The following is a 22,739-nucleotide window of genomic DNA, read 5'->3' as shown; positions in this document are numbered from 1 at the left end:
TGCTTGGATTTGTATTTCGGAATGAATCCAGATGCGCTGAAGGTTTTCATTGCTTTTTTCATTGGTTTTCATTCAGAGTGTGAGGGTCATCTGGTGGTTTTAAAAAAGCTGTTCAGGCAGCAGCTATTTTTAGCATTTAAGAGATGTTGTTCTGCACATTCACCACTAGGGGGAGCCAAAAACAAACACGCAGGATTGAAAGTTGCTAATGTCACACATTCTACTGTTTTTGCATGTGGAATAAGTATTGAGTATAATTTAAGTAAGAGAAGCAATACCAGCTAAATGTAAACGATCAAAATAAAAATGCTTTACTCATAAGAATGCCTTTAAAACAATCTTATGTTTTATAAGATTATTGTGAAGAAAGTATAAAATTTAGAAGAAAAAATAGAGTAGTACTTACACACAGTACTTGGTTAAGGTGTACCCTAAACATGAATAAGCTCATGGCCTAAATGAATAGCCAGATTGTTTGATGGCCCTGGAGCAACAACATTGCTGTACTCGTGTAATGAACTAATACCGTTTTGTTAGTTTATGGTAAATGTATTTAGGGTTGAAACTAATATAACTACTGATAAAGCTGTTTTTTATAATATATATATATAGTATAAATATAATATATATTATGCAAGATTAAGTGTGAATTAGGGTTTGGGTCAAATCACAATTTCTCAGAGCCCAAGGTGAAGTATTTAAATTGTTTGATTCAAGATCCATATTTTTTTGTATGCCCTATCATTTCAGCTCTGGCTCATTTAAACACCTTTATTTAGGAATATGCTTCATGTGAGCACTCTAATGTTAAAACACCAAAATGATTAAATTAGATTTCGACACAAGGACAGGATAGTTTATATTCTGTTATCACCCTTCTTATATACAGTCCGTGGTTATCAGAGAACCCCACAAAGCAAATAGGCCGACTCAGGACAACATGAACCCCGTTTTTTGCAAAGTATCGCGAGAAGAGAACTGATGCCCCCCTCCTCAACGTGAAGATACTGAGCTCAGTGTGTGTGTCGCTGCGTGGGGGGGGGAGTTCTCCTGATGTCATTTGGCAGAGAGGGAGGCTGAGCAAACGGGTGGAAAGCACAACAATAACGTTACTGCTTTTAACCGTCCACACCGGGACTTGTGACGTCTTCTGTGGGATTTAAACACACAGCGTTATATACCGTCCTACCTCACCGAAGAAGAAGACGAGCGAGAGGAGGTGAAGCTAACGGTCTAAAAGTACCAGATGCTATACCAGCGAAGAAGAAGAAGGAGAACGGGATGATGGGTTCTCGCTCTCTCTGACGGCTAACGTGAGACCTTTTGCTAGGAAACAAGGATACCACGAAGTGAAGGGAACTTTGCTCCGCTTCCTCTCCACCTCCGTGTCTGTGTGACATTGTGTCTAAAATGCTAGCGCGGTCTCGGCCGTGGAGCAGCCTCTGGGCCGCAGCTCGGCTCACTGAGAGCCAGAATCTGTGAAATAGCTAAGCTAGCTTCTCTAGCTAGCCGCATCTGTGCCCGATGCTGCTGCTGCTAAACGGATCCGAGGGACGACACAAGCGCGCGTGAGTGAGCCGTTTGGTTTACCGTACTTGACCTACAAACGGGCATTTGAGATGTGATGCTTTTTGTGCCTCGTATTTGAGTCTTTTTGTAGCTGGGGGCTAAGGAGCTAACGTTGCTGCAGAATGCCGAGCAGAACCACAGCAGCAGCAGCAGCAGGCTCCCGTTGAAGGGGGCGAGGTTAGACTGATAACAGCCCCACAGAGTCTCTCCACACTCGGGGGTCACATATTGGACAACGACCCCCCCCCCCCCTCACGTCATTCACCGCCTCATCAGCTGGCGACATGGATAAACTCACGATCATTTCAGGGTGCCTGTTTCTGGCAGCAGATATCTTTGCAATAGCCAGCATTGCAAACCCAGACTGGATCAACACTGGCGAATCAGCAGGTAAATGAAGCCACAGCAGCCATTCACAACTACTATTATGTTGGTTTTTAGCAGGATTTCTTGCCAGTGTCCCCCCCCCCCCCCCCCCCCCCACACACACACACACTGCAGGGGATGTTGGCACATCAGATAATCTCCACAACAATGATATGCTCCATTGTGTGGAGGGTTTCATCTGCAGCAGCAGCATCTTTTGTCCTCCACAGTAGCGTCTTCTATGCATATTTATGACTATTAACTTACAATTTCATCCCTGATTGAGCAGCATCATGGACCTCTGTTGCTTTTTAGGGCAGCAGCTGATTGTTATTTGCACGACTCTTGGTAAATAAATGCATCTTTAGTCTTTAAAAATGTGAAAATGACAGTCAGGTTTTCCTGGATTCCAACGTGATGTCTTCTCTACCAGTGTACACAAAACAAAAATGATATTTAACTTGCAGTGATATTTAAAAAGGACAAGTAGCTCATTGTGACGCTGAAACCAGAGACTGTTTGACCTTTTGCTGAAATTTGTATTAATCAAGTCTCAGGAAATTCATTGCAGATAAGCGATCTATGAACGAATTTATCAAGCCTACAATGCCAAACACTGGCTCGTAATTGCTGCTTAGACGGGAGGATTTGCTGCTTTTCTATGTTTTATGTCTTAAACATTTTTCGGGTTTTCAACCTGGGTGAAGCAAAATAACCAATTTCTAGGATTTGACAATGTGCTCTATGGAAATGTTATAGACTACTAGTTGATTAATGGAAAGAAAAGCAACAGATTGATCATTAGTTGCAGTCTTTTATTCTGTCAACTGACTAATTGATTCTTATCATTTTAAGCACTAAAATTTATTGCGGTCCCGTGTTTCTCTGGTGACTTGACATTTGAAGTGACCCACATGTGATCAGTCCAATCAGCGCTCACTTGAGGATCCAAGGCAGGTGCTCATTTGTGGCGTCCCTGCTGATTTTTGGGACAGAAGCTCACGTGCTGTGAGTCCTCGCTTTATTTGTGTCGGTCTTGGAAAAACACATTCAGGCTGTTGATAGGCAGCTGCTCCTCTTTGTTCCCGCGGCAGGATGACAGCTTAGTAACTGGGTCAGGGAGGGTCCATCGTCCACCGACACACACCCGGGCTGTATTAAGCCATCTGTATAACAAAAAGTAATAATAGGATGCAATATGAAGCCACCATCTATACTTGATCCGATCTAAAGTTAACGTACGACAGCCAAAGATTAGTTTCTCACTACTTGTACACTGCATGGACCAGAAGTTGATACTTTGCTACATTTAAACTGAGTGTGGGTGTTACAGAGTTTCACACGGCGGCCGACTTCCACCTCGCTGTCACTGTTCTCACTTCCCCTCGGCTTCCACGGCCCTCTTTGATGGTCGTGATGTAACTTCTCCTTTTATGGTTTAATGAGACACGCAGGCGATGGACTACAACTCTGTCACATTTTTGTTTCTCACCATTCTGAGAACGCACCAGCCACTGTATTAATTCACGATCATATATGATAGTAAAGTAATATATGATGGTATACTAATACAGGTTTTTAATCCAGTCAATATTATGCCAGAAAGGCAGTTGGTTTGCTTGTAAAGGACATTTGGTGTAGATTTTCTCCCTGGGCAGAAGGTTACAGTATCTGCCCATCTTGTTATGGCATGAGTAGCAAATTAATATTCTAATAGCCTATTTATATTATCTAGTATGTGAAAATAAATGCAGACAGTCGTTCTACCGCTTCACATAACTCAGCGTTATGTGTGTTATAGTGTTATTTGTGACAGAGCCTCGAGTGTTTAAAGGTGATTATATCTTTATGGGTTGAGTGTGCCGTCTCAACCACACATCTGTGGTTAGTTTTTGCGGTGCCACTTTTCTTTAACAAAAATATCAAATGAATAGTAAGTTAATTATTTATGTGTCTCTATAATGTAGTTTTAAATCAAGGCAAGTTTATTTATATGGCACATTTCAGCAACGAAGCAATTAAAGTACTTTACATAAAACATCAAAAGCATTGAGACAAAGTGCAAAAGAAACATTTAAATAGAAGTTATCTTGTCATTCCAAGATAAGAAAATAAAACAAGCTAAAATGTGCTTTCTTTCCTCCTATATGTTGTCTACTTATTCCCTATTTCTTGCGACCGTGGTTCCTCTCTTGGCCTGTCTTGTCTTTTAAGATGGTTTGGGCATATTACATAATTTTCTCTTTTGAGGCTCTGTTAAACAATCTTCCGTGTGGTTCCACTGTTACTGACGACATGACGCTAAATAGGCTTGAAAGACTGTGTGTGTAATTGTGACTAAGTTATTTTGGAGTTTATTATTCATCACGAGCTGTCTGCACTGTTTTGTCCACGCCGTTACACAGACTAGTGAGTTGCTTGAAGTTGTTATGAGTCCCCCACATTGTGTTACCTCCATCAGCTGACCTCTGGTTCCTCGCTGTGTTGTTGTCTTGTCGGAGGGGCTCAGCGCTCAACAACTCGCCCTTGTTGGACCTCACCGGGTTGTCTTTGTGCTCAGAGCGTGGAGAAACAGACGTGTTCTCCTGGGCAGTTAGCATCAATAAAAGATGACTCTGCTGGTTTGATCAAAGCTTTCTTTTTACATGTAAACAAACCGTGGGACTTGTGCATAGTCTGACGTCTAAAATAGATCTAGTTGGAGAATATTAAATTGTGTTATTTTAGGTATCCCTGTTCACAGCACAAGGACACACGGTGTCAATTGATGCAAAGCGACTGAAACCAGGCTCAGCCAATATCGTCTAGTTACAGAGATGCAGAGTCAGCAGTTCTGACCTGCAGTTCAGTCCACCCTGTGCCACCAACGGGAAAAGGACAAAAACACCAGCACTCGTCCAGAACTGCAGAGGTGTGCAGCAGAGGTGTGCAGCAGAGTGTTGATTGTGAGCTTGAAACTGACTCCCTGCAGGTGGCCCGAGTGTTAGAATTGAAGCAGATATTACTTTCATCGCCTGTTGCGGTGGAAGCATTTCAACGGCTGCCTACTCACTTATTTTACATTGACATAGGCACCGGGGGTCGTAGATTCGATTAGACTAGATTCATCATTTAGCACTTAAGGTTTCAGAGAATACAATACTCTCCAATGCTCTCCTGGGCTTGTCTACCACGGTTTGCATCCAAGTTTGGAGCCTACACATCAGCTGTGCTCCAGTGGCCCTTGCAATGCAAGTGGGCGCTGTAAAAGCCTCCAGCAGCAGCAGAAGACGCAGCTGCCTATATGCCGCCCACCACAGTTCAGAGGCCTGTTTGACTCATTCCCCCCCCCCCCCCCCATACTCCACTAATGACCGCATCATCATGCTGAAGATGAGCAGACACATTTCCTCTCATTTGGACCGAGACATGGTGAGAGGAGTATTTTGTTAAAATAAGCGGGGCCCCAAAATGGAGAATTGGCCCATTATTTTCCGAAAAAAAACAACTGATTTGTTTGTATACTAAAGATAATCCATTTTGGCTCGGGGTACGGTCACACTGGCTGCCTCCCATTTACTTCAATTGAAGCCGGTGCAACAGATGAGTTCAAGCATTTTGTTCTGGTTTGTGTGAACTTGTTGGTCGGAGCTCAACTTTGTTTAACGTTGGTGTGAGTGTGCACGATCAGCCAATAGAAATCTCTCTGCTTAATGTGTCTGCTCTGGTTGGGTTTGTTAGGTTTTGGCTTGTGGAGTGGGATTGGCCAAAGTAAGAATAGCCAATCAGAGGCAGAGTAGAGTGGGTCATGCCAACCTAGAGGAAACAATCTCGTCAGGCACATAACTCTCCTAAAACAGCAAATTGTCTCATGCAACCACTTTAGTCTCCACCCATCTGATAACAATAAAACAAAAATATAAGATTTTGAAGTCATTGTTGGAACTGTAATGGTATTATTAAGTACTCTCATCGATACTCTGTCTTGGCAAATACTCAAATGTAAGCACTTACACTTTCAATCGCTAGTTTCAACACAGTTTGATCTTCATTTAATAAATGATGGTTCTATTTCGAGTAAAACGGACGATAAAGCCGCGTGTGCTTCAGGGCGGGGCTACATGGGGTGATTGACACGCCGTTCTCGGTCTGGGTGTCGTTCAGGTTTACGTCTTACTACTTTAACCTTTTCTGTGTGTGTTTTCAGTTTATAAAAGTTAATTGTAACATTTTTGTCGCCTGCAAATGTCTTATTCAGCGACAGCCAAAAATGCCAAATTTAAGGCTTTAAAACTGTAACGAATGGGTGACGACACAGTGATTATGTCCAACTTACTTGCCAACATATCGATCTGTTTGTCTTCATGCATATTCTTCGTGCATAGCACAGTCAACGTTTTCTAGTTCTGGCCGTTGAAGTGAAGTCTCCCATGAATGAATGAAACGTACTTATTATGAGCACACTGTTGCTGTTTGAGCATCAGACCGACGTTAACGGGAACTCTTTGTTTATGCGCCTGCTTGTTGATTTGTTTACCTGTATCCGTGTGCCGTAGCGTGCCTGCCTATTGCCAGGCAGGAATTCCACAGAGAGCTCGTGAAACAGCAGGAGGCCGGAGGATCAGAGGAAACGGTCATAAACCGGTGCCATTAACCGCAGCTTTTAAACCTTTTGCTTAATGTTGCCCTGTTCCCAGCACCAGCCTTTACTTCGCTCACTCCCCCGTGTACTTAATCTGCTGGAGGTTACTCTGTACTGACTTCTGGGCGAGGCTGTTGAGTAAGCCAAACAGCCAGGTGCCATTTTTGTCACAAGCCATGACCTCCATCTTTTTTTTTTTTTTTCTCTTCACACTTTACTGTTATTGCATAAGTGTTCTGCTCGGCGATAATTGAATTGCCATAGAAATAATTGAAGACTGAGAACATCCTTTTTTTGTTTTTCTGTCTGTGTGTGTGTGTGTTATAAAGTAGGTTTGTATGCCTGTAACAGTAGATGTAAAGCAGCATATACAGCACACTTTAACATCTCCAGACTCCCAGGGCGTTCTTTGGAACCGTTTTGAATTGTTTGTGTGGGTTGTAGCTGTTAAAGCTTTCTCTGGGTGTTACAAAGGGGACAGGATTTCCTCTGGACTGCCTGTTGAACCCCCCCCCCCCCTCCGGGGGCAGTAAGAGCATTCTTCTCACACACTTTGCTATTCTGTTTGTGTTTCAGTGCTTTTCGACTCAATGGGGTTATAAGCAGCAGCAGCATTTATTCATTGTGTAAACAGAGGAAAGGGTTACAGTAGACGGGTTATGAAACATCTCGGTTCGGGTGCCAGACGGAGCGAGCGACACGCTCGACCTTCTGAAATTCCAGCTCGCATGCTCGTCTCATGCTCGTCTCATGCTCGCGTCCACCCACCTGCTGCTGAACTTTATAATGTCGCCCACAAAGAATTGCATTGTCAGTGAATGGGGTATTTTGTGGTCGGTCAGAAAAAGTGTTTTTTCCTTTTTATTAGCTTATGCCCCAAATATGTGGAGGGAATAACGTCCCCATCTGACTCTGAGAAGACATTGTGCCATTAAGGCCTCAGTGCAGAATTAGCGTAGCCACATAGCGTACATGTTTAGCATGAACAGTTTATTTAAAGGTTTCCGGGGGAGTTTTTCAACCTCTAGTAGCACTATGGTGTTCATACATGTGTGGTTCACCTTGTGCACGTTCGCAGTATGTTAACATGTTTGCTGTTCGAGCAGCGGAGCGATGTCAAACACAAGTTTATTCAAACTTGACATAAACAAAATCAAACTCGCCGAAACCGTCTTGGTTAGTCTTTGCAACAATCACCATCTCTGCCGTCTCTCTTTTTGCCCGCTGATCAGCGGCCGAGCGGCTCTCAACCTTTAGAGGCAGACAATTAAACTAACAAAATAAAATGACATCGCCCCAAAAACAAACAAAAAAACAATCAGTGATGTACTCAGCCAACCGTCTATATATTCCTCTAACCGCCCAACCCGAGGATAAGAAAAAGAAGAAGAAGAAGGTTTTAAATACTTCGAATTTTGGCTTTGCTAAATGTTTTATGTTGAAGGAAATGCTCTTGACATGTTTGTTGGAGCTCAAGGATGCCCACAATGAGTTTGGTTGAGTAACACATGCATAACTTTAGTTTGTTTACAAGAAAACTACTGCGCAGGGCACCTTTTAAGTGTCTAACCCTATCTGTTGTTATTTATGTATCTCTGACTATGTCATTTATAGCGAGTGCCATTTCAGGACGGAGCATTCCGACTGAAAAAAGTGCTGCGTTAAAGAAACGGAAGGGACTGTTTGTCGAGGGAAGTTGCTCCAAGTACCCGCGTGACAATGAAATATGATCCAGGAAGGTCATTCTTTAAAAAAAAAAAACACATCAGTGATTTTAAAGGTTTTTGAAGTTTGTGTCCTTCGCTGTTACCTTGCAAAAGGAGGCAAACTGGATTTGACAACTCCTGGAGAGATACCACAGTGACAATTGCTCTTTTCATGCAGTGCTGTTGCCTCTCTGAACTCAGTCTAAAAGTGTCCTGTTATGTGTGTGTGCATATGCTGAAGTGTCATGGGGTATAGGACGGCTCATCTGCCATCCAGAAAGACCACTATACATCACCCAAATGCGCTAAAAACGTTTTCCGATGAACGCCTCACATCCCCTCACATCACTTATCGTCCGCCTTTCTTTTGCCGACGCCTGTGATCAGCAGAGGCCTGAGTGATGGGACGCCGTTCTGCTTACTCGGGTAGAAACTCCCCTTGAGGACGTGCTCTAATCGAATGACGTCCCTCCAGAGTGGCTGCACCACCGGAGCATGTTTCTGCTCCGAGTCCTGGCCTTCACGCTCAAACGTTGAGGCATGCGGCCATGACTTCCTGTCTGATCAATGATGGGTACAGTGAGCCGTCAATGTGCACGATATCCTAGACAAAGAGATGGAGATAGGAGAGGGTTATGGGCACTGTGTCTCAAAAGCTTGCTGCAAATCTGTGCGATCTTTGCAACTTCTTACAGATGCCTTTTCACATACCTGCGTGGGGTAGATTCAGTAATTGGCAGGATTGATTTAAACCTCGCTTTCTCTTCTAGAGGGTGACGGTGCAAGAAAAAATATTGGCCACTCGCTGGCATAATTGGGCCCACCAGTGTGGAGAGAGCAGCTCCTTGCCAGCTCTGTACTGGAGACAAATTATAGGAGATTCTCTCTCGTTTCTCCTCCTTCACTCATTCCTCTTTCTCTTTGACATCAGCTGATCTGCTTCTCTTGTGTTTGCATTTACTGATAATGAAGTGTTCAAATGTTCTTTTCTGGTCAACTCCTCACCATTCAACCTCTCTCTGCAGGTGCCCTTACGGTCGGTCTAGTCCGGCAATGTCAGACCATCCACGGACGAGACCGGACCTGTATTCCACCTCGGCTGCCCCCAGAGTGGGTCACCACGCTCTTCTTCATCATCATGGGCATCATCTCCCTCACGGTCACCTGTGGACTACTCGTGGCATCACACTGGCGCCGAGAAGCCACCAAATACGCCCGCTGGATCGCCTTTACTGGCAGTAAGTGAACCAGACGGTGACCCCCCACTTCTTTTGTGTCTCACTGCGTCTTTCTTGACATGATCTTTAGAAAGTCATCTTTGCAACATTAGTATTTTCATGAACATAGTCTCTTCAGGGCAGGAAATAATAAAAGGAGAAGTCATGAGGTATTGGCCCAGTTAAGCACTGCTAATTTAGATTTTTAGAGAAGTGTGACGTCAGAAACATCCGAGACTTTACACAGGACCCTTTGTGTGTTTGTGTTTCTGAGAGCGACGTGAGAATGTGTGTTTGGTTGGTTGCGTTTGCACTTTTCCTAAGTGTTCTTCTTGCTCCCTGAAGCTAATTTATTGAGTAATGCAGCTCCTCTGATACCCGAGTAGGTGGCGTTTCTCGAGTGTTTTCTTCTCTGTAAGATTCACTTCCAGCACGCAACAACAACAACCCGCCATCCACCTTGTGCAGCGTTTCATAAGGCTGCGTGGGAGGGCAGAGCGTGATTGGTCGGTTAGTTAAAGGGAATAGACCGCCTCCAGCACACTGTGAAGACACAATGCTCTGTATTGTTGTTTGAAAGCCGGCTGCATTTTTCAGGACACTGGCAGATTTGAACAAACACCCATTGAAAGAGTCTTTTTTTAAATAAATTTTTTATTTGCGCGCCAGGCTAAATACAGATTCATAATTAGGTTTTTATAACGCTCAATAATCACTTCCCGATGAATCACCGCTTTCTCCACAGACCGGTCCGTCTGTCCGGTCAGCACAGATCTGTGTCACAAGCTAAATTGGACGCCGTTGGATCGATCGTTAGTGGTTTAACCATCACACTAGAAAGGAGTAAGGCGGTTGTAATTGTCACCTTTTGTCCCCTTGTTAAGCTTCTGTTGGCCATGTTAGACGAGAGGTATGTTGTTATTCTTTTTAAAGGGATTGAAGCATCATTATTTTCACTTTCAGGAAATAAGGCCTCAGGGGGACTTCTGATTTATTTTAGGTACAAGAGAGAGCTCGATATGTTGAGATGAGTATGTTAAGAGAAAAGATGGTAAATCATCACTTTATTTAGTTTTAGTTCTCCAACTAGCTGACACTTTTATTTATTTATTTATTTATTTAAAAGGGACCATGTACAGTTTAAACATAAATGTCTCCATTCGATGCACTGTACCAGATTGTAGCGTAAGCTAATTTGCATCTGCAGTCCCTTGGCAGGTCAAACAAGGACAAGGCAATAACACAGTAAAAGGAAAATACATAATGCAGAGATATACCATAAAAACACACCCAATACAACTCTACACACAAATGGCACATCAAAAATTAGTGTTTGTCCATAAAATCAAGTCAGAAAAGACCACAAGAATTGAGGTCAGTGTTGTGCAGCTTTTAAAAAACGTTTTAAATTGGCTTTAAAAGTGCTAATCGAACTGCAGCTCCTCACTGCTTTAGGGACTGATGGTCTTCCTGGGATCCTCTTGTATTTCAAAAGCCTGTTTGAAGTGTAAGAGAGGGATGAAGAGGTCAAATTTGGATTTTAATAAGCTTCCCTGTTGTTTCTGAACATGTAGCTGTGACGGAGGAGAGGGTGAGAGGTTAAGTGAGTGAAATGGCCGGGGGCTGAGGAAGAGTTGAGGGAATAAAACGTGTTTGCACAGCTCAAGACTCTATGTAGAGACCGAAATGGACGAGGCGTACAGACGCAGATTAAAGTGAAGCTGGTTGTCTTGAGGAGCCGGGGGGGGGGGGGGGGGGGTCAGCCAGGTGAAGGTTGAGAGAAGGTGGGCAGTCCGGCTCCAGGCCTCCGGCACCTGAATGGACAGCTTTGTATGACCAGCACAGACCCACCTCTGTGTCGCTACACACACATACACACACACCCCAGCAGTGTTTCCCCCAGGTGTGCGGCTTCAGAGTGGGGCTATGATAAATACATTAACAGCAACTTCAGAAAACATCTGGTCGGTCCATGAACTTTATTTTAAAGAGTGACTTGACACTAAAGCCACTAGTTTGTAAACTACCTGTACAGTCACTTTATTACACTATCTGTTGATTCTGGTCCCATTTTCATAAAGTCCTTTTTAAAATCCAATTATCATGTGAGACCTTTAATCCTTTTATCATGTACGACCAAAGAAAACCAGCAAATCCTCATTATTGAGAAGCTGGAACCTGTGAATGTTTTGATGTCTTTGCATGAAAAAGGACAAACAATTAATCAATTATCAAGGTTAATCTTCTGTCTATTAACTAATCAATAAATAGACTAATGGTCTCAGGTAGTTTCTGGGCCTGACATTAGTAACCATCGGTCATATCAGCTGAGACGATACTTTCTCCTGCAGAAGGTGAGCCGTGTGTCGTCAGCACTTTAGAGGAGCAGCGGACCGTGAAGTGCACTTCAATTAAGCTCGCAGGAGTAATGCTGAGCTGCGAATTTCCGGCTCCACTTAAGCGTAGCTTACCAAGCATCCTTCTGCAATCACCCCCCCCATCGGTAAACACATCGGCGGGGCAACAATCGGGCCAAAATGATAGACAGTAAATATTATCCTGTGTGTGCTTTGTGATGCAGCTTTACCGGACATTTGTTTGACCGGTTAGCCAAAAACAAATATCCCAATCTGTTTATGTGAATCATGTCGCTCGCTCCTAATTAGATATTTAATCTCTGGGGTGAATTGTAGATATTTAATTGACAAAATGTCTTTTAAATCCCAACGCTACTCTAACGTCCTCTAGCTGCACGGCATGACAAAACTGTAACATCAGTGAGATTTATGTGACCGGCAAAAAAGTCATCCCTCAGGTACCGAACAGCTCTGCTAATTGAAAAAAGAGAGTGAAAAGGTGAAAGCTAAAAATGGCCGCGTGTGTGCCGTCACGAAATGGATTAAACCAAAATACTTGAACACAGATCTCAGTGAGCTTTGAAGAGAGGTCGAGACGTGTCTCGTTCTTTGAGTACTTGTAATTCTGCTGAAAACTAAGATGTACAACGTATAACGGCTCACATTTCTGAATGTAAAATTAAAGAGTTGTTTTTAAGTACATGAAGCTCGTCCGCAAATTCTGTCACAGTTTGCTTCTGCTGTTTCACGTCGCTGTGTGTTACATAAGTGGACTCCGGGGGGGCTGGACCCAAGGCGTCAGTAATAACATGTTCACAGGAAAGAGGGCGATCTCCTCATTAGTAACAACTTAGTTATCCAATCACAGACTTCCTGGACGGCACCACTTCAGACTGTGTAATGGCTTGGCTGTGCAGAGCATCACAACGTGTGTTTTAAAGGAGGACTTTTCCTCTTGTCACGTTTTTTTTGTCATGCACATGTGTACTTCTAAAAAAGCCAATTAAATCTGGTTAAAGGGGAACTCCACTGATTTTACACATCAAAGTGTTTTCAGGTCCTGGGAAAAAACACAAAAAACTTTTGTGGCTCCAGAGGGAGCTGCCCGAAGACTTGCCTCAAGTGATGTCACTTGAGTCAGCGTTGGTTGGGGATGAAGAAAAAAAACAAAAAACAGACTGTATGGAGTTGATGCCTCTGTAGCCGCTCCTCATCTCTGCTTAAGGCGAAATGCGTGAGGCTGCATTAGCTGCAAGTATAAAACACCCGAATCTCAGACCAATCTGTCAGCAGTAGTGTTGCATTGTGGGTAATGTAGGCACCAGATTTTGTTAAGGAAGATGAATTAATGAAGTGAAACGGATGATATCTCTGATACTGCTCCACCGATTTTGAGCATCTGTCCATTGACATGTTATAAACATGTTATAAATCTGAGGACTATTTTTAAGGTGTTTTGCGACAGTTAACTAAAGCTCTTATGTAACATCTAAAGAAACTACAACAACATCAGCATATGTGTGGCTTACTCTTCGGTCTTCATTTTTGTCTTTTCTTAAACGTAGGAAATTGTTTTTCAGGATTTTATTAACATGCGTTAGGTTCAAGAACCTCTCGAAACTGTGGGGGAAACCGCACGTGATCCAGCCTCTGCCAAAAAGTCAGCCGTTCCAATTACAATTGCAAAGTGAAGTACACTATTTACAGAATCTATAGATGTATATTTACAGCATCGATATAGAAATATGATCCGTGCGGAAAAGCAGTCATACACAGCACCTGGATGACAATGAGATGAACAGACCGAATCCTCTTTCTGAATTTCCTTATATAGATCGTAAAAAGTCACAAAATGTCCGTCTTAGTTTCTATTGGCTAAATCCAGCCGGCTCCTCCTTCTCGCATCAGCCAGCCGGAGGACCCTGAGCGCGGGTATGATGAATCCGTTGGCGTGTCCCTGTAAATGCCTGTCTGGAGATCCCTGTCTGACCCTTGGCTAGTCTTCACAGTTTAATACATTCAATGACTGTCTTTTATGGCTTAACACTTCTATGATAAACATACTGTAAACATACTATACATTCGATAAGGATTTGCAACTCTTGGCAAAAACTTCACAAGCATAATTGGTATAGCCCAAGTACTTGCTAACATTTTACTATCCACCTCTAAGGTGCTATAAATTCTACTAAGAAACACGTCTAACTATAAATCCTAAAGCACACCTCTAATTATAAATCCTAAAGCACACTTCTAAACCTAAATTTCCTACACATGCAGCGAAACCAAATTGGATGTGGCTGTTAAGAAAACATGAAATCTGATCCCTGATTTGCACCTTTAAGCACATCGAGACATTTTGAACGGTGTTAATCAATCAGCCTGAGGCTCATAAAGAGCTTATTTATGGTTCGTGGAGAAACATTTACTGAAACTAATGCTGCATTCATGTGGGGTTGGAAATAATGCAAATCTGTGGTGAGCTCACGGATGCTTGATTATGATACGCTTCTACCCACAAATAGCCTCAAGCCACACGAAAGCTTGACTTTGCTAACTTAAAAGCTGGAATTACAGCATCCGGAGAGATATAAAGGTTTACCAAAACATCTGACTGTGGAGAAATGCTGCCTTCAGGTACTATCAGAAATATTGTAATTTCAAAATGGAAATGCATAAACAACCCAACAGAATCGCAAACATGTCATGTTGAGTGAATTTCCTGTCATTATTAATCTTTTAATTGCGTGTGTTTTGTATTATGTGGTTGTGTAAACAGTAGACGGTGGATTTACAGCAACTCTTTTTATTTACATTTTTTGACATTATTTGTTAGTTGACCGTATAGTTGAACAGGAAACATCAACATTTTAACATTAATAATCGGGTTCTTGTACAGTTTGGGCCAAACAGTGTTATTATCTCGTGTAAATAGACAGTAATGAATGTGCAGCGATACAGTGGGACAGATGGAGGCTCCTCCTCGTCACACATGTTCAGTCATAAGTCTCAAGATCTCATGACATCACGTCCAGGCCGGCCTCTGCTCCACTAGCTTCTGTAACTCAATACAATCGCTCATTCAGTGTTTCTTTCAAGTGTATTCCTGGAGTTCAACAGCAGTTAATTTGTGAGCACAAGACAAACTACAGTCGCCATAAACTGTAGTTATTTACGTCGTCGTAACTTGATTTTTATATCATAAGGTTCACCAAAGCGCTCTACTAAAGCCATTTAAAAACCTCCCATCTTTAATCTCTGCTGTCCACACACTTTATCAGCGTTTGCTCGTCTTCGACCTGCTGTTACTGCAGACATGTCTGAACTAACACTGCAAAGGTCTAGACCTTATTGGAAATGGTGTTCGTGAAATTATGAAACAAACAACGATATTAGATCGTTTTTTTTCAAAAAGCCTTCGTACTTGTCTCGACATGCGAAGAGAGCCACACAATATATCGTGGCATAAAACACTTTTTCCCCAAGGTTGTATTTTTAATTCTTAAAGTAGTTATTTTCAATGAGATTTTAAATGAGGTCGTCTTCATACGAGACTCCATGCGGGACAGTTACTGTACATCCGGTGTTTGTAGAAAGTTCCAGCTAAAGCGCTGCTAAAGTAATCTTGGTGTGAAGAAGTGTGGGTTTCCACAGTCTTCTAACGGGTCTGTCATTTCTGCAGTCTGGTAGGAAGAAAAAAAAAAAAGATGTTTTCTGGCACTCAAATGTGTTGCTTGATATTCTGTTGCTGCAAACTTGGCAGAATGATGTAAAAAAATCTACGACTTGTAATATTTGAAAAAAAAAAAATGTTAATTACATAAATGACATTTAACAGAAACAGTTTCTGAGTCTCTCATCTTCCTGGAACCCGTGAGGCGGAGTCACACCGGTCACGGTGCTTTCTGTGAGTCCGCCTTGTGTAACTGCTGCTTCACTGCCTTTTGAAAGGTACTGTTGTACGTCACTAATGAACTCGCTCAACTTGAATTCAGCCGGAGCAGCCTGTGCTTCCTGCTCAAGTTGAGTTCAAGCTTTAATTTCTGCATCTCGTGCGGAGATTAAAGGCTACAAATGATGACGGACGTTCGACGTTTTGAGTCGACACTTAAACACCTTAAGTGTACATTTAGAAAGATGAAATGCATCTAGTGTGGTTTACATGTAAGAAAAGCTCTAGTCTGTACAGCATCATAAGATATTTTGTATTTAAGTGTACCGTAGACTAACGTTTCCTCTCTCGCTCCTTCCTTCCAGTGATCCTGTTCTGTATGGCGGCGCTCATCTTCCCCATAGGCTTTTATATCAACGAGGTGGGCGGCCAGCCGTACAAGCTGCCCAACAACACGGTGGTGGGCTCCTCGTACGTGCTGTTCGTCCTCTCCATCTTCTTCACCATAGTGGGACTTCTGTTCGCCGGCAAAGTTTGCCTCCCGGGCTGAGGACTCGACTACGCCCGCCTCTGGACTGAACACGGGAGGCTCTGAAAATGTTCTGGGATTTACAAAGAAAAAAATAAACACACACAAATGACTGAAAATCAACAACAACAAACTCTGGCCAGAAGCCTGAAACGGGGAAGTCTTATGTGTCGAGAGGAGCGCAGCACCACGGAGTACCTAACGATAAACAAAATAGATAAAATGAAAACTAACAAAACACTAAAAGTGGGGACTTGGGGCTCAGAGGGGTGGAGGAGTGAGAGAGCGAGGGCTGTCGCTGCACCCTTCCAGTGTTGATTTAAAACATGTCGTTCTGGAAAAGAGGTGCTTAACGTGCTGCTGTCATGGCAACTGCGGCCACAATGCTGGCGCACATTTCTAGAGGACCGCTGCAGCCTCTCTTCATCTTGACCCCCGGCCGCCCGTCAGCCAGCGCCGTCACGAGTGCTCCTGTCGCTATTTTTGGCTTCTATTCGCTACTTCAGTTGTGTTTTTTCTCTGTTGTTGTACATTTTGTGTTCTTTTGTTTTGTTTTTTCTCTTCCTCCCCCTCACCGCCTTTTCACTAAAGTAGATTGAGTGTAATTGAGGTTCACTGAACTGAATCCTGGAGGGGGGGAACTGGGGGTTGTTTTTTTTTTTTTCCTGCCAGCTCGGCTTTAAAGCAGGACTTTTACTCTGGCCCGTCACTTCACGCGGCCCCCCCAGGTGTGCGACTGGGGTGAGCAGCTGTGAGCACAGCTGTCCGGGCCGCTGTGGACGAGAGGAAGGCGCAGGTGTGACGCCTCTTAGTGTCCAACGGGCTGCAGCTCAGGAGCAGGTAGCAGGAGGTCAAGTACCATAAAGGAGAATGCCACTCAATGGAGGACCTTGTGTTATGTTATTTATAGGGATAGCAACAGAGTGCTTGAGTATTATTTTGCTAAGCTAAACGCATAACTATGATACACATGTTTTGCCAATAACTAGAAGACTGAGCAATCCTCTGAACACAAACACACCTCTTGTGTTTAAGTACAGCCACAAACACAGTGACCTTTTCAAAGGTGTTACATTCCCGAGGGGTTGAGATGAATCTATATCAGTAATTACAGCAGACAGTATTGACTCTTTATATATGGAAGCGGAAGTTACATTAATAAGGTGTGAAAATAACGTGTGAATTCTGAAAATTGGTGGTATTCTCCTTTAATGTTGGACAGGAAAGAAGCGAGCCAGGAGCTGTTTTTTTGTTTGTCTTGTTCAGTGGAGGCACAGGGACTGCAGGTCAGGTCCGTGCATGGGGCTGTGCCTCAGTGTGCTGCTCTTGAGGCCCGTGAGTGAAACACACACACACACACACACACACGTAAAGCCACATTTAGAAGTTTGCCAAATTAGTTATTAGATTGTTTTTGTAATGTACCTGTGGATACATAACACTATTACTGGGTTACTTTTATACAGAGAAATGTGCTGATTTTCAGATAAGTTCTGTAGTTTTAAGTCTTTTTTTCCTTCTTTTCTAAGCAGATTAATGATGTTTATTCACAATGAACATCTGTAGTAATTCTTAAAAACCTCTGGTATATACAAAGCACCAAATTCTGCATTTGTTCACCTCCCTTTTCAAACTTATTATTCAAAATACGGTATCAGAAAATGTCTTCCATTTCTGAAACTAGTTTGTTCTAGAGTTGAACTCGACTGAATTGCTCTTAATTGTCACCGGTTCATAACCCACAGATTTACAATCCATGATCAATGTAGCTGCGGATTCATTTTGTTTTGATCAAAAATAACACGTATAAACTTGTTCATTCATAACGATTTGAAGAGCATACAACCTACTGACACTCAGGTGTGTGTGTGTGTGTGTGTGTGTGTGTGTGTGTGTGTGTGTGTGTGTGTGTGTGTGTGTGTGTGTGTGTGTGTGTGTGTGTGTGTGTGTGTGTGTGTGTGTGTGTGTGTGTGTGTGTGTGTGTGTGTGTGTGTGTGTGTGTGTGTGTGCGTGTTGAATCAATCATGGAGCTCTGCCGCCAAGTCTTAAGAGTTTTGTATTTCTGTTTCCCGCTCTGCTTGTCTTCCTCCCGGTCTGATGATGATGTACTCTGCTGGCTCCACACTCTGCAGTGCCCTCCCTGCGTCGGTTGGTTCAGTATTGTGCCATGATGACCTGTTTTTGTTTAATAATGTACAGACACACAAAAGGCAGGCTGTATTAGGAAGCACTGTGCGTTCAACAGTTATAGGCAACAGAAATAGAAGCACTACAAATGTATAAAAAAAGAGAACTTCTTACCTCATTGTTTTTGTTTCTGCTATTATTTTCTAATGGTGGCGACGTGTGCCCTCTAATTTGTCTCTTGCCTAGATCGGATGTCTTCACATAAAGCCTATGATCATAGGAAATTATTTATCACTGAATAAAAAGAGGAAAAAAAAACGTGTGTGTGACAGTCTTTATGATTTATTGTGCTTATTTAAGGAGATGTGAATCTAATCAATAGCTTGAATGATAAGCAGATCCTTCAATCAGAGGAGTTCTCCATCACCTATTAAGCTTAAAATCCGAGTGCTACTTCTGCAGGATGTGACTCGAATGTCCTTCTACTCCGAATTCATTAAGTCTGAGAAAAAAGGACAAAAACCGGCTTCAAGGGCAGCCACCCAGAATGCATCAGTGGGAAGGGCTATCGGTGATCCCAGAGTGCATCAGTGTTGAATGCTGTTTAGTGGCCTTGAAATCTATTTTTAGAATAGTATCGTCTGGGCCAAGTGGTCGTATTTAAGTCGATCCTTTTGAAGCTTTTAGTTCACACTACTAACATTTTCCTTCTCACCGTTTTGAGGTTTTACACTCTGCATAAAAGCGTGCGTAGACTTTGAAGGCTGTCAATGTTTTCAGAGGACTTGCAGGAGTTGCAACCTTCATGTCAACCTTGCTAGATTTGCCAGAATTATCTGGTTTGTTTCTGAGGGAAACTGACTTGTCATAGCTTCTGGCATTGATGGCTTTTGATTGCAAGTCAACCTTCAAAAGGACAGTTTTTAAAGGATTTTTCTTTTCTTAAAGGAATAGCGTGACATTTTGGAGATGGAGCTTTATTTGCTTGGCAAATGACACAGTTAGCAAAATGCCGACCTATTCCTTTAAGGCTCATGAAACCTGCTCTAAGCCTCTAGCGACCATTAATAGGTCTTTGTATTCATGTTTGTCTCGCACTCAGCTGGACGAGTCGGGTTCATTCACTCGTCTATTTCCTCCCTGTCGCTGTGCGGCTGAAGATGAGACGGCACCGGCTCCTCTCAGGACTTCACCTCCATCAGCCTCTCGGTGACCTGCAGCGCCCGAGTTGAGCATTTCCATTTAGGATTCCAGAAGGTCACAGCATTTCGGCTCAGCGGCTCACATCAGCCCAAACAGCGGCTCTGCTCTCTGAGGAACCACAGACAAATGCACCTATGAATATTTGATCTCAGCTGTCACACAAAGCTCCTCGTACGTCATTTGTCTTTCATCTTAAACCCTTTATTTTCTTTAAATACTGCCGTGTGAAGTTTGAACTATTCAGGCATCAGAATTTAGTTTATTGCCAAGTAGGTTTTCCTTAATATTTTGGTCACAATAATCATAGAAAGAGAAAAGACAAATAAACAAGTAGTGCATGTTTAGAATCTTAATAAAATGCAATTTCAGCCTTTTAATGAGGCATTAAGGTTTGTATGTAATAAGAGGTACAAGCAGTCTTTCTGTATGTCAAATAAAACGCTTCTCATCTCTATTCATCAAAACAGAACACACCGCGTAAGCAGAATACATGTTGTATTAGTTCTTCTTGATGCTCCTGCAGTGTTTTCTTTGTTTGCTTTTACCCAAACATCCCCCCCCCCCCCACCCCCCCCAGAGTCTGTTTTATATTTTACCCTCCATCACCCTGCACATGCACCGGGGGGGACAAGTCACTGTATAAAGGAGGACTCGCAGATGAGACTGCTAGACTTGATTTTGTCGGGGCCCCCCTGATGGGCAGCGGATGCTTAATAGTGAGTTATTGGAGAAATGATGAACACTGACAGATCCCAGAACAGTTCTCTCTCTCTAAGACCAGATGGAGGTGAGACGTTTCTCTGTAACAACATACTCTTTTATATCTAACCAGTCGGTTTGCTCAGAAAGGAATGTGCACTCTGCTTTGTAGGTGATTATAAAACCTTCCACAATATCCATATTTTGATTATGAATTAAAATGAGCGTTGCAACAATTCACATATAATACAGTACGTTGGCTTGAAATAAACTGGACAAGTAAGTGCTGCTCTATCCAGACCTCAAGTGGTTTTATGAGGTCAGTCAAACTGCATAATGACGAATTATTGCAACACGACTTCTGTTAGCGGATGTTTCCTGTGCAAATGTTACACTTTGCTGCTGGGTAGCCCAATGTGTTTAATGAGACATCATCAAGCAGTGATGCCTTTCTAATGAAGTGGAAATGTCTGTCATTTAACAAGAGTCGGCCATCTGCTGATCCGTAATGTGTAGACTCTGCTCTAGTCTGTATAGTTTTGTTTTCACATTCACAGAGACAATAAAAGAGACTCAAGAAGAAGCAGAAGAACTGCTCTGGAGGACTGACTCAGACACAAATACTGGTGTTGTGCATCATTTGGCAATTCCAGCCAAGGACCTTGTTTGTCTCTGCGCCATTATTAATGTCATTAAGCAGATTGCTGTTTCAGATCGAAGACAGACAATATCGATCTAATCTAATTGAAATCCACTCCTGGTTGGTGCTGCACACACACTGATAGGTGCTTTAACGTGACATGAGTTGAGTGGGTGAAAGGAGCGGTGAGAAAATTCTCAGCGGATATATGCTGCATCAGCACATATTCCCCTATATTTTATAAAGCAAATGTGTGCACACAGTGCTGCCTCCATGAAGGTTGTGTTCATGGTTTACAGTGTGGCGTCCTGCCGGCTGAAATAGATGAACGTGTCAGCAGGCTGCCAAAGCGCACTTAGATGGAAATATGGCCGCCATCTGTTCCCGTGAGAGGCTGCTCCAGCTTTCTGTGCTCCACCTGAGGACCTGCTGATGTAATCAATCAGTCTATCTATCTGTCTGTCTATCTATCTATATATCTATCTATATATCTATATGTCTGTCTGTTTGCCTCTCTGTCTGTCTGTTAAACTCAGCTTGAAGATGAGCACAGAGAAATGTTCCCTTCTTCTGCAGACTGATATGAAAACAGCTTTCTAGTGCACACACACACCGTTCTGCACAGTGAAGTTCAAACAAAGCAAAATAAACTTTAGTGGATGGGGAACTCTAAAAAAAGAGATATATGTTTTCAATGACATGCAGTAATGAATGTTTAATATCAAACTATAAAATACCTTATTGATTCGGAGCTCTCCACCTAGATGCTGTTATTAAAAAAATAACTCACCGTCTCGATATTCTTTATTGGTCCAAACATTGTTTTTATTTTAACATTGAGAAAAACTTATTGTGCGTCATCAAGATTTTTTTTTGACTGTACCAGGTCACAGCTTACACTCCTATCATTATGATATATTAATTTTAATATATAATATTATAGTATATTATTTCAGATGCATTCATTTTAATCACCCTGTATATTGGACGCAGCTTTTACAGTCACACATACTGTATATCCGCTGTGAACAATGTCTATGCAAGCAGTAAAAGTGCAACGTACACACTGCATTCATAGACAGCGATGTGAGACTTGCTGGTCTCAGGCCTGTGAGAGTCTTTGTTGGTGCTAACTTTAGCTGCAGTATCGATCGGTCAGTAGGTGGGAGACAGAGGCCCAGCAGAGCCATGCGGTGATGTTTCCTCCCAGACGGATGTCTGTCTGCTGCTCGTCAGCATCCGTCACACAGCAGATCTGCTGCAGGCGAGAAAAAACAACAACAAGCTGACAAAAACAAATCTACTCCTGCTGCTTTCATTTCAAATTCCCAGTCCTGCTCTGCAGCTCCAGAGTCAGAGCTGCAGCAGGCCCTGTGTCATTGCGTCACTCTGTCTCACTCTCCCTGTTGCTGTCATGTTTGTGACAACAACAGGCAAACAGCTGGACTTCCTGCTCTGCACAGTGTGTTTCTGACAATGCCAGAAGTCTATAACACGAATAAACCCAGATGATCATTAAGTGTAACGTCAAAGGACATAAAGTCCGCCTGTCAACATACTTCACTGATTGTAAGCTACCAGTGGATCAATAGGCTTTTCAGCGTAACAAATTAGAGTTTTTCTTCCTCCAGCATGAATCTGTCAAGCTGTTTTGTAGTTTTCTGGCTTTGTGTCCGTGCCAGGAAAACATGAAAATGAATCGCACCTCATGGTGTTATACCAGAGTTTGAGCGATGGTCGCTTTAACGGAATATGATGCTGGACATGAGTCAGATTCTACAATTTAATACTGCATGCTGACATTGTAAAGTGG

At 42.8% G+C, this 22,739-nt stretch overlaps 1 protein-coding gene across 1 annotated transcript; it reads left to right on the top strand.

Moving 5' to 3' along the window:
- Positions 1 to 1,024: 1,024 nt before the first annotated feature.
- On the top strand, positions 1,025 to 18,706 carry mosmoa (modulator of smoothened a). The gene is made up of 3 exons (XM_076086006.1): positions 1,025 to 1,959; positions 9,288 to 9,500; positions 16,094 to 18,706. Exons 1-3 carry the CDS (start codon positions 1,854 to 1,856, stop codon positions 16,276 to 16,278), a joined length of 504 nt encoding a protein of 167 aa, XP_075942121.1. The 5' UTR covers positions 1,025 to 1,853; the 3' UTR covers positions 16,279 to 18,706.
- The last annotated feature ends 4,033 nt before the right edge of the window (positions 18,707 to 22,739 follow it).

This window comes from Anarhichas minor, unplaced genomic scaffold (genome assembly GCF_050575085.1).
Source record: "Anarhichas minor isolate MPS153535 unplaced genomic scaffold, ASM5057508v1 ptg000007l, whole genome shotgun sequence".
Classification (NCBI taxonomy): Eukaryota; Metazoa; Chordata; class Actinopteri; order Perciformes; family Anarhichadidae; genus Anarhichas; species Anarhichas minor.
This window is presented reverse-complemented; position numbering and strand designations above follow the sequence as displayed.